This window comes from Scyliorhinus canicula, chromosome 16 (assembly GCF_902713615.1).
Source record: "Scyliorhinus canicula chromosome 16, sScyCan1.1, whole genome shotgun sequence".
Classification (NCBI taxonomy): Eukaryota; Metazoa; Chordata; class Chondrichthyes; order Carcharhiniformes; family Scyliorhinidae; genus Scyliorhinus; species Scyliorhinus canicula.
The window spans coordinates 79,341,238-79,356,673 of NC_052161.1; the positions used below are offsets into that span (position 1 = coordinate 79,341,238).

The 15,436-nt window shown below is 50.8% G+C and overlaps 1 protein-coding gene across 1 annotated transcript in view; it reads right to left on the bottom strand.

The window, feature by feature from the left end:
• The window catches only part of LOC119979767 (inorganic pyrophosphatase-like), a 74,501-nt gene that overhangs the window by 12,095 nt on the left and 46,970 nt on the right, over nucleotides 1–15,436 (bottom strand). Inside the window, exon 7 of the mRNA XM_038822399.1 lies at nucleotides 7,589–7,658. Within this exon, the coding sequence (XP_038678327.1) occupies nucleotides 7,589–7,658 (70 nt within the window). The remainder of the gene's footprint in view (nucleotides 1–7,588; nucleotides 7,659–15,436) is intronic.

Here is a 15,436-nt window from a genome sequence, read left to right on the forward strand (position 1 = left end):
AACAGCAGCGGCGACAGTGGGCACCCCTGCCTCGTACCCCTGTGCAAGTCAAAGCTTTGTGAGCTCATATAATTCGTCCTCACTCTCGCTCTTAGAGCCACATACAGCAACCGCACCCATGCCACAATCTAGGCCCAAACCCAAACCTTCCCAAAACTTCGAACAAGTATCGCCACTCCACCCGATCAAATGCTTTCTCCGTGTCCATGTACATCACTACCTCCAGTGCCAGAGCTCTCGACGGATTCATCACCACATTCAACAGCCGTCTTATATTACTCACGAGCTGCCTGCCCTTCACAAAGTCTTTTTCATCTTCTGCAGCCACCCCCGGGCCACAATCCTCAATCCTCCCTGCCAACAACTTAGCCAATACTTTCACATCTGTGTTCCACCGGATCCTTCCCTTTTTTTGGGATTAGTGTGGTTACTGCCTGCTTCATCGTCTCCGGCAACTCCCCCTTCTCAAGCGCTTCATTAAACACCCCCAACAGATGTGGTGCCAGGTCCGCAGCAAATTCCTTATAAAATGCTGCCGGTACCCATCCAGCCCAGGGGCCTTCCCCGACTTCATACGCCTGATACTATCCAGCACCTCCCTCAGCCCCAGGGGCTCCTCCAACACCTGCCTCTTTGCTTCCTCCACCTGGGGAAATTCCAGCTCATCCAGATCCACCCCATATCCCCCTCCTCTCCTCCTGGGTCTGCCTTAAAGTTCCTGGTAATACTCTCTAAATGCCTCATTTATCTTCCATGTCTCTGACACCATATCCCCAGCCCGGATCTTCAATATTTCCCTGGACGCAGCCTGCCTCTGCAGCTGGTGCGCCAGCATGCGGCTCGCCTTCTCCCCATACTCATATTGCACCCCTCTTGCCCTACTGCCCTTTCCGTTGTCAGCCTGTCAAATTGCCCCTGCAACCTTTTCCTCCTCGCCAATCCCTCCACAGTGGGCACCCTCAAATATTCCCTGTCCACCTCCACTAGCTCGCTCACAAGTTCCGCCCTCCTTTCCTTATTCGCACAAACCGTGAATGAGAGAATTTCTCCCCGGACCACTGCCTTCAGTGCTTCCCAAAAAATGCCCGCCGACACCTCCCCATTCTGTTTGAACTCCACATAATCCCTAATCGCCAACCACACCTGAACACAAAAACCTCCATACGCCAACAACCCCGAGTCAAACCTCCACCCCGGCCTCTGCTCTCATCCGGTACTGAACCAAATAGTCAGCCAGTGGGGTGCATAGTCCAAGATAACTATCCCCGCATACTCTGCCCCCTCCACCCCAACCAAAATCTCCCGACTCACTACAAAGTAATCAATCCTCAAATACACCTCACAGATGTGTGAAAAGAAGGAATACTCCCTTCTCCTTCTCCTTCTCCTTCCCCCCCCCCCCCCCCCCCCCCCGAGTTCTGTAAGCACCACGGATCCACCATATCCATCCTTTCCACAAACCCCCCAAGCTCCCTTGCCATTCGTACCCTACTGATCGACCTGGGACTCGATTCCACTCTGTGTCCCATCCCAGATGGCCCCTTTCTTTGCCCTTCACCATGTCATATCTCTCCCCCTGCCACGTTGCAGAAACCCCCCGCTTTTGCTCTTCCCCCCCCCCCCCCCCCCCTCCCCTCACTTCCCCTTTCCCCCCTCCCCTGGCCTCCCCTCTTGGCCTTCTCCCCCACCATCTCACTTCCGTTCACCAACATAACCTGCTAGCGCCGCTGCCCAAAAGCACATCCTAATGACCCTCCCCCCTTCCTCTCTTTCCCCCCCCCCCCCCACAGCTCAAAGAAGGCGGCCTCCTGCTGGCCTTCCCCTCCCCCACCCAAACAAGGACTTCTCCTGAACTCCAGGTAGCCTTCTCCAAAAGCAAACAAACAAATGTTAAACACAAACAGTCCCATAAAACAGGAGGGGTGTGTGGGGGAGGGGGGGGGGGGGGGGGGGAAGAGAATGGGAACATCCATCCCCACATAAACCTTTCACCCCTACAACTCCTTACAATCTCAACATTGAACAGAACCCCCCCCCCACACACACAAAAAAAAAAAGCAAAAATCCTCCAATCCCTACACCTACTTCAAACATGCTCCCGACCATTACATAGTGCTAGCACCCTGGTTCCCAATCATTGTCCACTCAGTTCTCCCCCAGTTTATGCGCCTTAATGAAGTCTTCGACCGCTTCTGGGGTCTCAAAATAATACTCCCGGGTAGAGCACCACAAATCTGATATGCCACCGGTACAGCACCGCCTTGGCCTTGTTGAAACCTGCCCAACGTTTTGCCAACTCGGCTCCGATGTCCTGATAAATCTGGACATTATTTCCCTCCCAGTTGCAGCTATGCTTCTCCCTGGCTCACCATAGAATTTTCTCTTTCTCCACAAATTTATGGAGTCTCACGATCACCGCCCGCGGCGGCTCCCCAGCTCTAGGCTTTTGCCTCAGAGACCCATGTGCTCGGTCCACTTCAGGTTCCTTATCTAGCACCCCTTCTGCCACCAGCCCCGCCAGCATCTTCGAGGCGTACCTCGTGGCACTCACACCTTCCACTCCTTCAGGCAGGCCCACTATTCGTAGGTTCTGTCTTCGAGGTATTCTCCCGCTCTTTGCCCTCAGTGTTTTACAAACGTCTCCTAGGAGCCCCACCTCCGCCTCCAGAGCCACCACACGATCGCTGTGGTCCGAGATCACTCCTTCAATCTCCCGAATCTGTGACCCCTGCAACTCCAAACACCTCCCCATTCCATCCAAAGTACTCTTCAGAGGTGCCACAGCTTCTGCAATGGCCTTTGAATGATCCTCATGCATTTCTTTCCTCTGTTTATGGAATTCCTTTCCTCTGTTTATGGAATTCCTCCTTGATAAAAGTCATCAGTTCCTGTATCTGGGGCCTTACAGCTTGCCCCTCCCCCGCCTGCATGCTGGAAGAGACTGTCTGTGAAGCACAAGACTGTTTCAACTTTCCAGCCAAACCTCTCACTGTTTTCTGCCGGGTCCGGTGATCAGAAGACATACCATTCCAGGGGTAAACTACTCCTCTAACATTCACCTACACCTTTTCATCAAAATTCCACCTGGATCTGGGTAAAAAGAGACCCTTTCTGTGACTTTGAACAGGAACAGCCCTTTATGTGACCAATCACTCCATGGTCACAAGTGGAAGTAACAAGTACAAATCCTACTGATTTAAAGAAAGTCAGCACAGATTTAAGGGAAAATAGTTTTTTTGGATGAGGTAATATAGGTGAATGGCGGTCATGCTGTTGATCCGATGCGCATGGACCTCTGGAAAGCATGTGATAAAGTGTCACATGACAAGCTTGCGACCAGTCATTGCCCATGGAATTAAAAAAAAAGACAGTGTAGATATAAAATTGGCCGAGTTACAGGCCCAGTGCAGGTTAGATTACAGGGATAGGGCGGGGTGGAGGGGGGAACAGATGTGTAGGGTGCTCTTTCAGAGGGTCGGTGCAGACTCGATGGGACAAATGGACTCCTCCTGCAATGTAGGGGTTCTATGAGACAGTAGCAGTGAATGACTGCGTTTTGGACTGGGAGGACATTGAACGGTGATTCTGAGACATCAGTGTGAGGTACCTTGCTCTTTCGGATATATATTAACAACCTATTCTTGGTGTACAGGATTGAATTTCAAAGTTTGCAGATGACAAAACTTAGAAGCATTTTGAACTGAGGGTAGTGCAGAACTTCCAAAGACAGAGGCTGGTGGAATGGATGGAGAATGGTGGATGGAATTTAATAGAGAAATGTGAAGTGATTCATTTTGGTAGGAAGAATGCTGAGACTATTTAAAGGGTACAGCTACAGGGGTGCAGGGCAGAGGGACCTGGGGACGAAATGCACAATTGTTAAGGTGCTAGGACAAGTTGAGATTGGTTAATACAGCATTCAGGATCCTGGGTTATTAAGGTAGGAGGGTACAAGAGCAAGGAGCCTTGTACCTGTATAAGACCTCAGATGCAACACTGTGTCCACTTCTGAGCACCACACTTTAGGAAGAATGGGAATGATTAGATTGGGTGCAGAAAAGATTCACGTGAATGGCCCCAGTGATGAAGAAAGTCAGTTAAGTGGATAAATTTGAGCAGTTTGGACTGTTCTCCTCAGAGTAGAGATGGCCGAGAGGAGATTTGATCGAGGTATTCAAAATCACAGGGTGTCTGGACATGTTCTATGTTCTATGTTCAACAGGTTTGTTTCAAACACTAGCTTCCAGAGCACTGCTCCCGAGGAAGGAGAAACAATTTCCAGAAGGGCTGGAGTTCCCGAGGATAGATGAGTTGGTGGAGGGTTTGTGAGCCCCAATTGGGCTTGGGGAGGTTATAGACGGATTTTGGGGGGGGGGGGGGGGGGGGGGGGGGGGGGGCGCGCGATGCAATTGGGTAAAGCCCCAGGACCAGACGGATGCCCGGTGGAGTTTTATAAAAAGTTTTCCAGGCTGTTGATAAAGGCTTTTAACAAGTCAAAGGAACTGGGATTGCTCCCCCAACATTATAGCAGGCATCGAATTCCCTTATTTTGAAGCTGGATAAGGATGAGCTGTGGCTCATATAAGGCAATCTCCCTGTTAAATGTAGATGCAAAATTACTGGCAAAGATCTTGGCCATGCGCATAGAGAATTGTGAACTGGAGGTAATAGTGGAGGACCAGACGGGATTTGTGAAGGGACGACACCTGATGTCCAACTTTAGTCAGTTCCTAAATGTAAAAATGCCTGCAGAGGGGCGCAAGGTCAAGGTGATGGTGGTCATGGATGCAGAAAAGGCCTTTGATCGGGTGGAGTGGAGGTACTTGTGGGATGTTCTGAGAAGGTTTGGGTTTGTGGATTGGGTCCTGTTTGCTATATAAGGCACCGGTGGCAAATGCATGGACAAACCAGGTTCGATCAGAATATTTTAGTCTGTGTCGGGGGTCGAGACTGGGGGGTCCACTCTCCCCACTTTTGTTTTCTTGCGCCTTTGGCAATGGCGCAAAAAGCATCGAACATTTGGTGGGGGATAGTGGGGAGGGGGTGTGTGTGTGTGTGTGTGTGTGTGTGTGTGTGTGTGTGTGTGTGTGGGGGGGTGGGGGTGGAATATAGGTTCTCGCTCTACGGACAATTTGCTTCTTTATATAACAGACCCGTTGGGGGAATTGCAGGAATTATGGAAATACTGGAGGAATTTGGCCGGTTCTCAGGTTACAAACTGAATATTGCTAAGTGAGGTTTTTACAATCCAGGCAAGGGGGCAGGAGAGGGGACTGAGGGAGATGCCGTTTAAAGTGGTGGGAAGGAGTTTTAGGTACCTGGGGATTCAAGTGGCAAAGGACTGGGGTCAGCTTCATAAACTAAATTTGGGCATGTTGATTGAGCAAATGAAAGGGGACTTCTGTAGGTGGGACGTGCTCCCGCTGTCATTGGCGGGGAGGGTACAGACTGTGAAGATGACAGTCCTCCCGAGATTGCTGTTCGTGTTTCAGCGACTCCCAATCTTCATCTCTAAGACATTTCTTTTAGGAAGATGAATGCGGCGATCTTGGGTTTTTTATGGGCTGGGAAAGCCCCGAGGGTGAAGAAGGTCCTTCTTGGCCCTTCCGAACTTTTATTAATTACTACTGGGCAGCTCATATATATCTATGGCTAGGAAATGGGTAGTGGGGAGGGGTCGGTGTGAGAGCGAGTGGAGGCGGCATCTTGCAAGGGCATGAGTCTGAAGGCTTTGTCAGCGACACCTATGCCATTCTCGCCAGCACAGTACTCTATAAGCCCAGTGGTAGAGGCAGCCCCGAGAGTGTGGGGGCAATGGAGGCAGCACACGAGACTGGAGGGGGCGTTGGTGTGGTCACCGATCTGTGACAGTCACCGGTTTGCTCTGGGGGGTTGGGGGTGGCCTAGACAGGGGCTTTAGGAGGTGGCAGCAGGCATGGGTTGAGAGATTTGTGGACCTCTTTATTGAGGAGAGTTTCCAGAGCTTGGAGGAGCTAGAGGAGGAGTTTGAGTTGCCGGGTGGGAACGGGTTCCAGTACCTGCAGGTACGGGGTTTTGTTCGGAGGCAGCTTCCCTCGCCTCCCCCGAAGGGAACTACATGTCAAGGTGTTGTCTAAAACAGGAGCTGGGGAGAGAAGGGTCTCGGAAATATGTAAGGAACTGATGGAGTGGGAAGGGGTCCCAATTAGGGAGGTGAAGAGGAAATTCTGCACTGTAAATTCTATGTAATTCTATGAAATGGGAGGAAGAGCTGGGAGGGGATTTGGAAGTCGGGTTGTGGGAGAAGGCCCCGAGGAGTGTCAATGCATTCTTGCCGTGTGCCAGGCTTAGCCTGATCCAGTTTAAGGTGGTCCACAGGGCTCACATGACTGTGACCCAGGTGAGCAGGTTTTGTGAGGAGGTGGAGGACAGGTGTGTGGGGGGGGGGGGGGGGGGCTGCGAACCATGTATATATGTTTTGAGTGTGTCCGAGGCGGAGGGGATTTTGGCAGGGATTCTCAGATGTTATGTCAGAGGTCCTGGAAGGGAGGGTGACTCCGAGTCCAGAGGTGGCAATGTTTGGAGTGTCGGAAGATCCGGGGGCAGGGGAAAGAGAGGCACACATCTTGGCCTTTGCCTCCCTGGTTGCCCGGAGACAGATTTTGCTGGGATTGAGGGAGCTGGAGCCTTCAAAGTCGGGGGTTTGGGTCAGTTACATGGCAGGGTTTCTCAGGCTAGAGAAAATAAAGTTTGCTCAGAGGTGCAGGCGTTCATCGACTTCTTCAAGGAAAATTGACCGTCAGCAGGGAGGGCGGGCGGCGGGGGGTGTGTGTGTATGTGTGTGTGAAGGGGAGGCATGGAAGTGATGTATAAGGGCAGGGAATCTACTGTATGGGTAGTTAGGGTTTAGGGACGGGGGAGTTGGGTATGTTGTGGGGTTTTGCGTGTGTTGGATCGCTGTTTTGAATGTTAAAAAATTTTCTTTAAAAAAAAAAGAAGGCAGCTCACCACCACGTTCCCAAGGAAAAATAGGGATGGGCAATGGGCAATAAACGCTGGCTTTGCCAGAGATGCTCACATCCCATGAATTTAAAAAAAGTCAATGCTTTAATCAATAACCTTTTCGCAGAATAGGCTATAAGTATGGAAGCAAAAGGGAAAGAACAAATTCAAGGTCAGAAGTGGGAGAAAGGCAGAGGGATTAAATGAGGTTAAGCATTGATTGTGGATAACTACTGACCCAGGAACCCTCTGACACCGCAACACTCCACACAGGGCTGACCCCCCCCCACCCCCACCCACACATACACAGCGCTCCCCGAGTTCTGCACTGGGAGTATCCGATGGATCAATCAAGTCCTTGGAATGAGACTTGAATATATTACTGTCCGACTCTGAGGCGAGTTCGACAGTTAACTGTCTCCTGCTCTGCCCTCCAGGACATTTCAGCTGGGCAATCAGATTGAAAAATCAAACTTGAAACAGCGCAGGAGTGACCGATTCATGAAGGAACAAAGGTGTGCTTTAGCTTCATGTACCCGAGGCACAATAGCAAGTTACATACTCCAACAGTCTACAGCAGTATCAGACAAGTGATAAACACACTTACTTTATCCACAAAAGCTTTAGCTTCAGTTTTAGAACACTGGAATGGACTATCTGACACTGTTGTGTTTGTGCTGAGGAGGGAAGCAAAGTCACATTTCAGTAAATCTGATGTTCAAAACAATCAATGGGCAGAGAAATGTCTCTGACATGTTTTTTTTTAATAAACATTTTAGAGGTATTTTTGGTTTTACAACAGCAATAAAATAAACAATGTACATGAATTGATATACATAGTGAAAAAGGCTTCTTCCTCCCTTACAGGTCCCACCTTTCTTAACCCCCAACACTAAAATGAGCTAAACCCCCCTTCTGCCAGCGATTAATTTTCCGCAAAGAAATTGACGAACGGTTTCCACCTTCGGGCGAACCCTAACATTGACCCTCTCAAGGGAACTTGATTTTCTCCAGACAGAGAAAGATAACCATGTCAGATAGCCAGCTCTCCGACTTCGGGGGCTTTGAGTACCACCAAGCTAATAATATCCGCCTCTGGGCTACCAGGGAGGCAAAGGCCAGAACGTCTGCCTCTTCTCCTCCTGGATTCCTGGGTCTTCCGACACCTTGAAAATCACCACCTCTGGACTCGGTGCCACCCTTGTTTTCAACACCGTGGACATGACATCTGCAAACCCCTGCCAGAATCCCCTAAGCTTTGGACATGTCCAGAACATGTGGACATGGTTCACTGGCCCTCCCGCACACCTTGCACACCTATTTTTTACACCAAAGAACCTGCTCATCTGGGCCACTGTCATGTGGGCCCGGTGAAGGACCTTGAATTGTATCAGGCTGAGCCTGGCACATGTTATGGATGCATTGACTCTTAAAGCATCTGCCCAGAGACCATCCTCTATCTCTCCGCCCAACTCCTCTTCCCACTTGTGCTTCACATCGTCAGTCTGCGTCTCCTCTGACCCACATCAGTTCCCTACAGATGTCGGAGACCTTCCCTTCTCCCACCCACACTCTGGAAACTACCCTGTCCTGTATCCCCCTTGGTGGTAGGAGTGGGAAGGTTGAGACCTGCCTACGTAGGAACTCCTGCATCTGCAGGTACCTAAACTCGTTTCCCCTCGCCAATCTAAATTTCTCCTCCATCTCTGTCAGGGTAGGAAAGCTCCCCTCTATAAACACATTACCCATCCTCTCAATCCCTGCTCTCTGCCATCTCCGAAACCCCCCATCCATCCTTCCCGGGGCAAACTGGTGATTATTACATTTTGGGGACCAGCCCGATGCTCCCACGTTCCCTCCATTGCCCCCAGTCTCTCAGGGCCGCCGCCACCACGGAGCTGGGGGAGTACCGTGCCGGTGGGAGCGGCAGAGGCGGCGTTATTAGCGCCCCCAAGCTGGTGCCCTTGCATGAAGCCGTCTCCATCCGCTCCGGTGCCGCCACCCCCCCCCCCCCCCCCCCCCCCCCATCCCAACCACCCACTTCCTGATCATGGCTATATTCACCGCCCAGTAGTAATTACTGAAGTTTGGCAGCGCCAGCCCGCCCTCTCCCCGGCTCCGCTCAAGCATCCCCTTTTTTACTCGCAGGGTCTTGCCCGCCGGAACGCGGAACAAAGATGGGGAGACACAAACACAAACAGGAATCTCAGGAGGACCGTCATCTTCACCGTCTGGCCCTCCCAGCTAATGCCAACGGGAGTGCGGCCCACCTCCGGAAATCGTCCTTCATTTGGTCCACTAGTTGGGCCAGATTTAGTTTGTGCAGCCGTTCCCATTCCCGCGCCACTTGGATGCCTAGGTACCGAAAGCTTCCCCCTACTACTCTAAACGGCAGCTCCCCCTATCGCCTCTCCTGTCCCCTCGCCTGGACCGCAAACATCTCACTTTTCCCCATATTCAGTTTATACCCGAAAACCGGCCAAATTCCCTGAGAATCCTCATGATATCTTCCATCCCCTCTGCTGGGTCCGATACATACAGGAACATGTCATCTGCGTAGAGCGAGACTCTGTGTTCCACCCCCCACCACCCCCCCCGGACCAGCCCCTTGAGGCCCTCAATGCAATTGCCAGCGGCTCTGTGGCTAACGCGAACAACAGTGGGGACAGGGGGCATCCCTGTCTCGTCCCCCGGTGCAGTCTAAAGTAGTCCGATGTTGTCCTATTCGTCCGTACGCTCGCCACAGGAGCCTGATACAGCAACCTGACCCAGTCAATAAAGCCCTGCTCAAAACCGAACCGTCCCAGTACCTTCCACAGATACTCCCATTCTGCTCGATCAAAAACCTTCCGTGCGTCCATTGCGGCCACTATCTCCACCTCCCTACCTTCCAGGGGCATCATGATCAAGTTTAACAGCCTTCTTGGGGGCTTGTTTAGCTCACTGGGCTAAATCGCTGGCTTTTTAAGCAGACCAGTAGCACGGTTCGATTCCCGTACCAGCCTCCCCAGACAGGCGCTGGAATGTGGCGACTTCATTGAAGCCTACTCGTGACAATAAGCGATTTTCATTAATTTTTTTTTCATTTCTTACATTGGCCACGAACTGCTGTCCCTTAACAAACAGGTCCTCCCCAATCACATCTGGCACACAGTCCTCAATCCTAGAGGACAAAATTTTGGCCATCAGTTTGGCGTCCACATTCAATAGGGATATCGGCCTGTAGGACCCACACAGCTCCGGATCCTTATCCCGCTTCAGTATCAGCAAAATTGGGGACTGTGACATCGTCGGGGAAGCACCCCTCTCTCCCTTGCCTCATTGAACATCTTCAACAGCAGCCCCAATGTCCCAGGTAACTTTTTATAGAACTCCACTGGGTACCCATCCGGCCCCGGGGCTTTCAGACCCTCCGCTATCTCTTCCATCCCGATCAGGGCCCCCAGCCCTTCTACCAGCTCCCGTCCACCTTGGGAAATTCAGCCCCCCTAGAAAGTGCCTCATCCCCTCCGGCCCCGCTGGGGGCACCGACCCGTACAGCCTACTATAAAACTCCTTAAACGCCTTATTCACCCCTGCTGAGTCTCCAACCAGCCTCCCGTCCCCATCCTTCACTTTCCCCATCACCCTGGCTGCCTCCCTCTTTCTAAGCTGCTGTGCAAGCATTCTGTTGGCCTTCACTCCATGCTCATAAATCGCCCCCCTCGCCTTTCTCAGCTGCTTTACCGGCCTCCCTGTGGTTTGAACTCCGCCTGTAGCCTCCGCCGTTCCCTTAAAAACTCTGCCTCTGGGATCTCCGCATACCTCCTGTCAACCTATAATATCTCCTTTACCAGTGGGTCCGTCTCTGCTCTGTCTACCTTCTCCCTGTGGGTCCGTATCGAGATCAGCTCCCCTCTTACCAAGGCCTTCAATGCTTCCAGACCACCGCCTTCAATGCTTCCCAGACCATCGCCGAAACTTTCCTCGTGTCGTTGACTTCCAGGTAGTACTGAATACATTTCCTCAGCTAAAAGACCCACATCTAACCTCCAGTGCAGGCACTGGTTACTGTCTTTACTAACCTGTAGGTCAACCCAGTGCGGGCATGGTCTGAGATTGCGATCGCCGAGTACCCCGTGTCCACCACCCCGTCAGTAGAGCTCAAAATAAAAAATCAATCCGGGGTACACTTTATGCACGAAAGAGTATAAGGAGAACTCTTTCACTCTTGGCTACCCAAATCTCCATGGGTCCACCCCCCCATCTGCTCCATGAACCCTTTTAGATCCTTTGCCATTGCTGGCACCCTGCCCGTTTTTGAGCTTGACCGGTCTAAACCAGGGTCAATAACGGTGTTGAAGTCCCCTCCCATGACCAACTTATGCGAATCCTGCTCCGGTATCTTCCCCAGCATCCTCTTTATAAACTCCACATTGTCCCAATTTGGCGCATACACATTTACTAGGACCACCTGCACCCCCTCTAATTTCCCACTGACCATAATGTACCAGCCTCCCACATCCTGAAACTATTCTTCCCCCCTCAAACACCACTCTTTGTTGATCAGGATCACGGCCCCTCTCGTCTTCGAGTCCAGTCCCGAGTGAAAAACATGTCTGACCCATCCCTTCCTCAATCTAATCTGGTCAGCTACTCTAAGATGCGTCTCCTGTAGCATTACCACGTCCGCCTTCAGTCCTATCAAATGCGTGAACACACGTGCCCTTTTGACCGGCCTATTTAGCCCTCGTACATTCCAGGTGATCAGCCTGGTTGGAGAGGGCGGGGGGTTCATTGCCCCCTCCCCCCACCCTTCGCCGATCAGCCATCCCCTTTCTTGGGCCAGTCTCCAGCCCGAGCCACACGCCTCCACCGGTCCCGCCCCCAGCAAGCCTCCCCCCACCAACCTCCTCTCTGTCCCTTAGAAAAAGTCCCTTCCTCGTCAGCAGAACATCCCCCCCAGTAACAGCACAAAGTAAATCGACCCCTTCCATAAGCCTAACTCTGCTCAACCTCCACTGCGCTTCCGTGAGCTAGTCCGCCCAGCTAGCTTGGTGGCCCCCCCCCCCCCTGGTGCCAGACATTCTCCCACATATTGTTCCCTCCCCACCCGCTCATACACATATTCAAATGAAAGACAATCCCAACACAATTGCCCAACAAAAAAGCTAGAAAAAGAAAAGATCAAGCAAAAGATCCAGCATCTAACAAACACACCTCTCTCCCCCAACAGTGCAAATGTAAACTTTAACTCACTCAGCTCTGCAACTGGCCCCAAATCAATATAGAAGGCATTACAAATAACGTCCACAGAACAAAAAACAAGAAACTTTTTTCAACATGAACATTGCAACAAAGTTCAAAGTTCTCAGTCCGCCACCAGCCCTTTCCTTTTCGCGAAGTCCAGCGTTTCCTCAGGCGACTTGAAATAGAAATGTTGCTCCTCGTACTTGACCCAAAGACTGGCCGGATACAGCAGTCCGAACTTCACCTTTTTCCTATAAAAGGTCGACCGTATCTGTTTGAACCCTGCTCTTCTCCTGGCCACCTCTGCACTCAGGTCCTGATAGACCCACAGGATACTTATCTCCCATTTACAGCTCTGTGTCGGCTTGGCCCACTGTAAAATACGTTCTTCATCCAAATACCTGTGGAATCTCACCACCATTGCACTCGGGAGGGTGGGGGGTCTCACATTTGCAGCTTCCTCGCGAGTGTTCTGTGAGCCCTGTCCACCTCCAAGTGTCGGGAGAATGTCCCCTCCCCCAGCAGCTTCTCAAACATGCCCGCTATGGTTGCCCCAGCGTCCACTCCTTCGGACCCCTCCGGGAGCCCAACGATTCTCAAGTTCTGCCGGCAGAACGTATACTCCAGGTCCTCCAACTTCTTCAGGAGCCTTTTCTGCTGGTCTCTCAGCATCCCCACCTCCAACGCCACCGCAGATTGATATACCGCCTGGTCAGCCAGCGCCTTCTCTGCCTTCTGGATCGCCCGATCTTGGGCATCCAATGTAAGCTCCAGCCGCTCAATCGACTCTTTTATTGGGTCCAAGCAATCCTGCTTCTGTTTCTGCCTTTGCGAGCACTTCCAGTCCGCCTCTCCATGCACCGATGTGGGAATCCAGTTCACAATTGCCTCTATCATCAATTTTCCAAATCAAGTCCGGTAAAAAAAATCGGGGGAAAAGGTCCAAAAGTCCGACCTGAGTGAGAGCCACCAAATGTGCGACTTACTCCTTCATAGCCGCCACTGAAAGTCCTCTGACATCTGTTCTGATGGGAGGCACAGTAGCATAGATGGGCAGCATGGTAGCATAGCGGTTAGGACAATTGTTTCACAGCTCCAGGGTTCCAGGTTCGATTCCCAGCTTGGGTCACTGTCTGTGCAGAGTCTGCATGTTCTCCCCGTGTGTGCGTGGGTTTCCTCCGGGTGCTCCGGTTTCCTCCCACAATCCAAAGATGTGCAGGTTAGGCACATTAAGGGCATGCTAAATTGCCCTTAGTGTCCAAAATTTCCCTTAGTGTTGGGTGGGGTTACTGGGTTATGGGGATAGAGGGGAGGTGCGGCTTGGGTAGGGTGCTCTAAGAGCCGGTGCAGACTCGTTGGGCCGAATGACCTCCTTCTGCACTGTAAATTCTATGATTAATGAATCACAGAATTGTCACAGCACAGGAGGAGATTTGGTCCAGTGTCTCTGCACTGGTTCTCTGAATAAGCATTTCACTTTGTGCCATTCGCCTGCCTTCTCCCCATGACCCTGATTACTTACTTTTTTCATTAAAAAAATTATTCTTGGGAACACTACCGCCTACAAATTCCCCTCCATCATGACTTGCAAATATATTGCCGTTTCTTTACTGTGGCTGGGTCAAAATTCTGGAACTCCTCAAGAGCACTGTGGGTGTATCTGCATCACACGGGACTGAAGCTCACCCCAACAATATAGGGTCAGGCAATAAAAGCTGGCCTAGCCAGCAACACCCACATTCCTTAAATTAATTTGAAGAGTCTAATTTTCTTTTTGAACGCCTCAATTAAACCTGCCTCCAGCACACACACAGGCAGCACATTCCAGACCCGAAACACTCGCTGTGTGAATGTTTTTCTCAAATCACTTTTGCTTCGTTTGTCAATTACTTTAAATTTCTTGTTCTCAAACCTTTCACGAACGGAAACAGTTTCTCCCCATTTACTGCCCTGACTCATGATTATGAACATCTCTAGCAAATCTCCTCTCAGCTTCTCTTCTCCAAGGAAACTTCTCTGATCTATCCTCATAACTGAACTTCCATATCCCACGAACCATTCCTACATTCTCTCTAACACCCTCACATCCTTTCTAAAGTGTGGTGCCCAGAACCCGATACAATACTCCAACACTAGCTGAACTAGTGTCTTATTCCTTTCTCTAATAAGGGTAGCAAGGATAATCCAGGGAACTACAGGCCAGTGAGCTTTACGTCAGTGGTGATGTGTTGGGCAAGCTGGGTCTACGAGGACTGCGTTTACTGCAGTGGTGAGAGAGACAGGCTTCCAACACTTGAAGAAATGCAACTTGATTTTATTGAACACTTAACTATAATACATGCTTTAACTGTGGTTTGACGCTATGCTGAGTTGACTGGAGACCTGAGGCTAACCTGACCAGACTATCTTACTACCACATGGTGTTTGTTCTAATTGCTGCTCAAGAGCTCTGACTCTCTCAGAGGCTGGATCCCGAGAGAGCGGGAAAACTAGTGCCCTCTGGCTTTATAGTGGTCGTGTCCTGTCTGGTGATTGGCTGCTGTGTTGTGTGTTTTCACTGGTCATCCTGTGTGTCAATCACTGTCTATCTGCACACCATCATATACCTGGATGTATAAGTGGTAGGGAAATTACTGGAGAGAATTCTTCCAGACAGGATCTACTCCCATTTAGAAGCAAATGGACGTATTAGCGAGAGGCAGCATGGTTTTGTGAAGGGGAGGTCATGTCTCACTAACTTGATAAGAGTTTTGCGAGGAGGTCACAAAGATGATTGATGCAGGTAGGGCAGTGGATGTTGTCTGTATGGACTTCAGTAAGGCCTTTGACAAGGTCCCTCATGGCAGACTGGTACAAAAGATGAAGTCACACGGGATCAGGGGTGAGCTGGCAAGATGGATACAGAACTGGCTAGGTCATAGAAGGCAGAGTAGCCGCAATGGAAGGGTGCTTTTCTGATTGGAGGGCTGTGACCAGTGGTGTTCCGCAGTGATTAGTGCTGGACCTTTGCTGTTCATAGTATATATAAATGATTTGGAGGAAAATGTAACTGGTCTGATTAGTAAGTTTGCAGATGACACAAAGGTTGGTGAAATTGCGGATAGCGATGAGGACTGCGAGAGGATATAGCAGGATTTAGATCGTTTGGAGACTTGGGGGGAAGAGATGGCAGATGGAGTTTAATCCCTACAAATGTGAGGTAATGAATTTTGGAAGGTCTAATGCA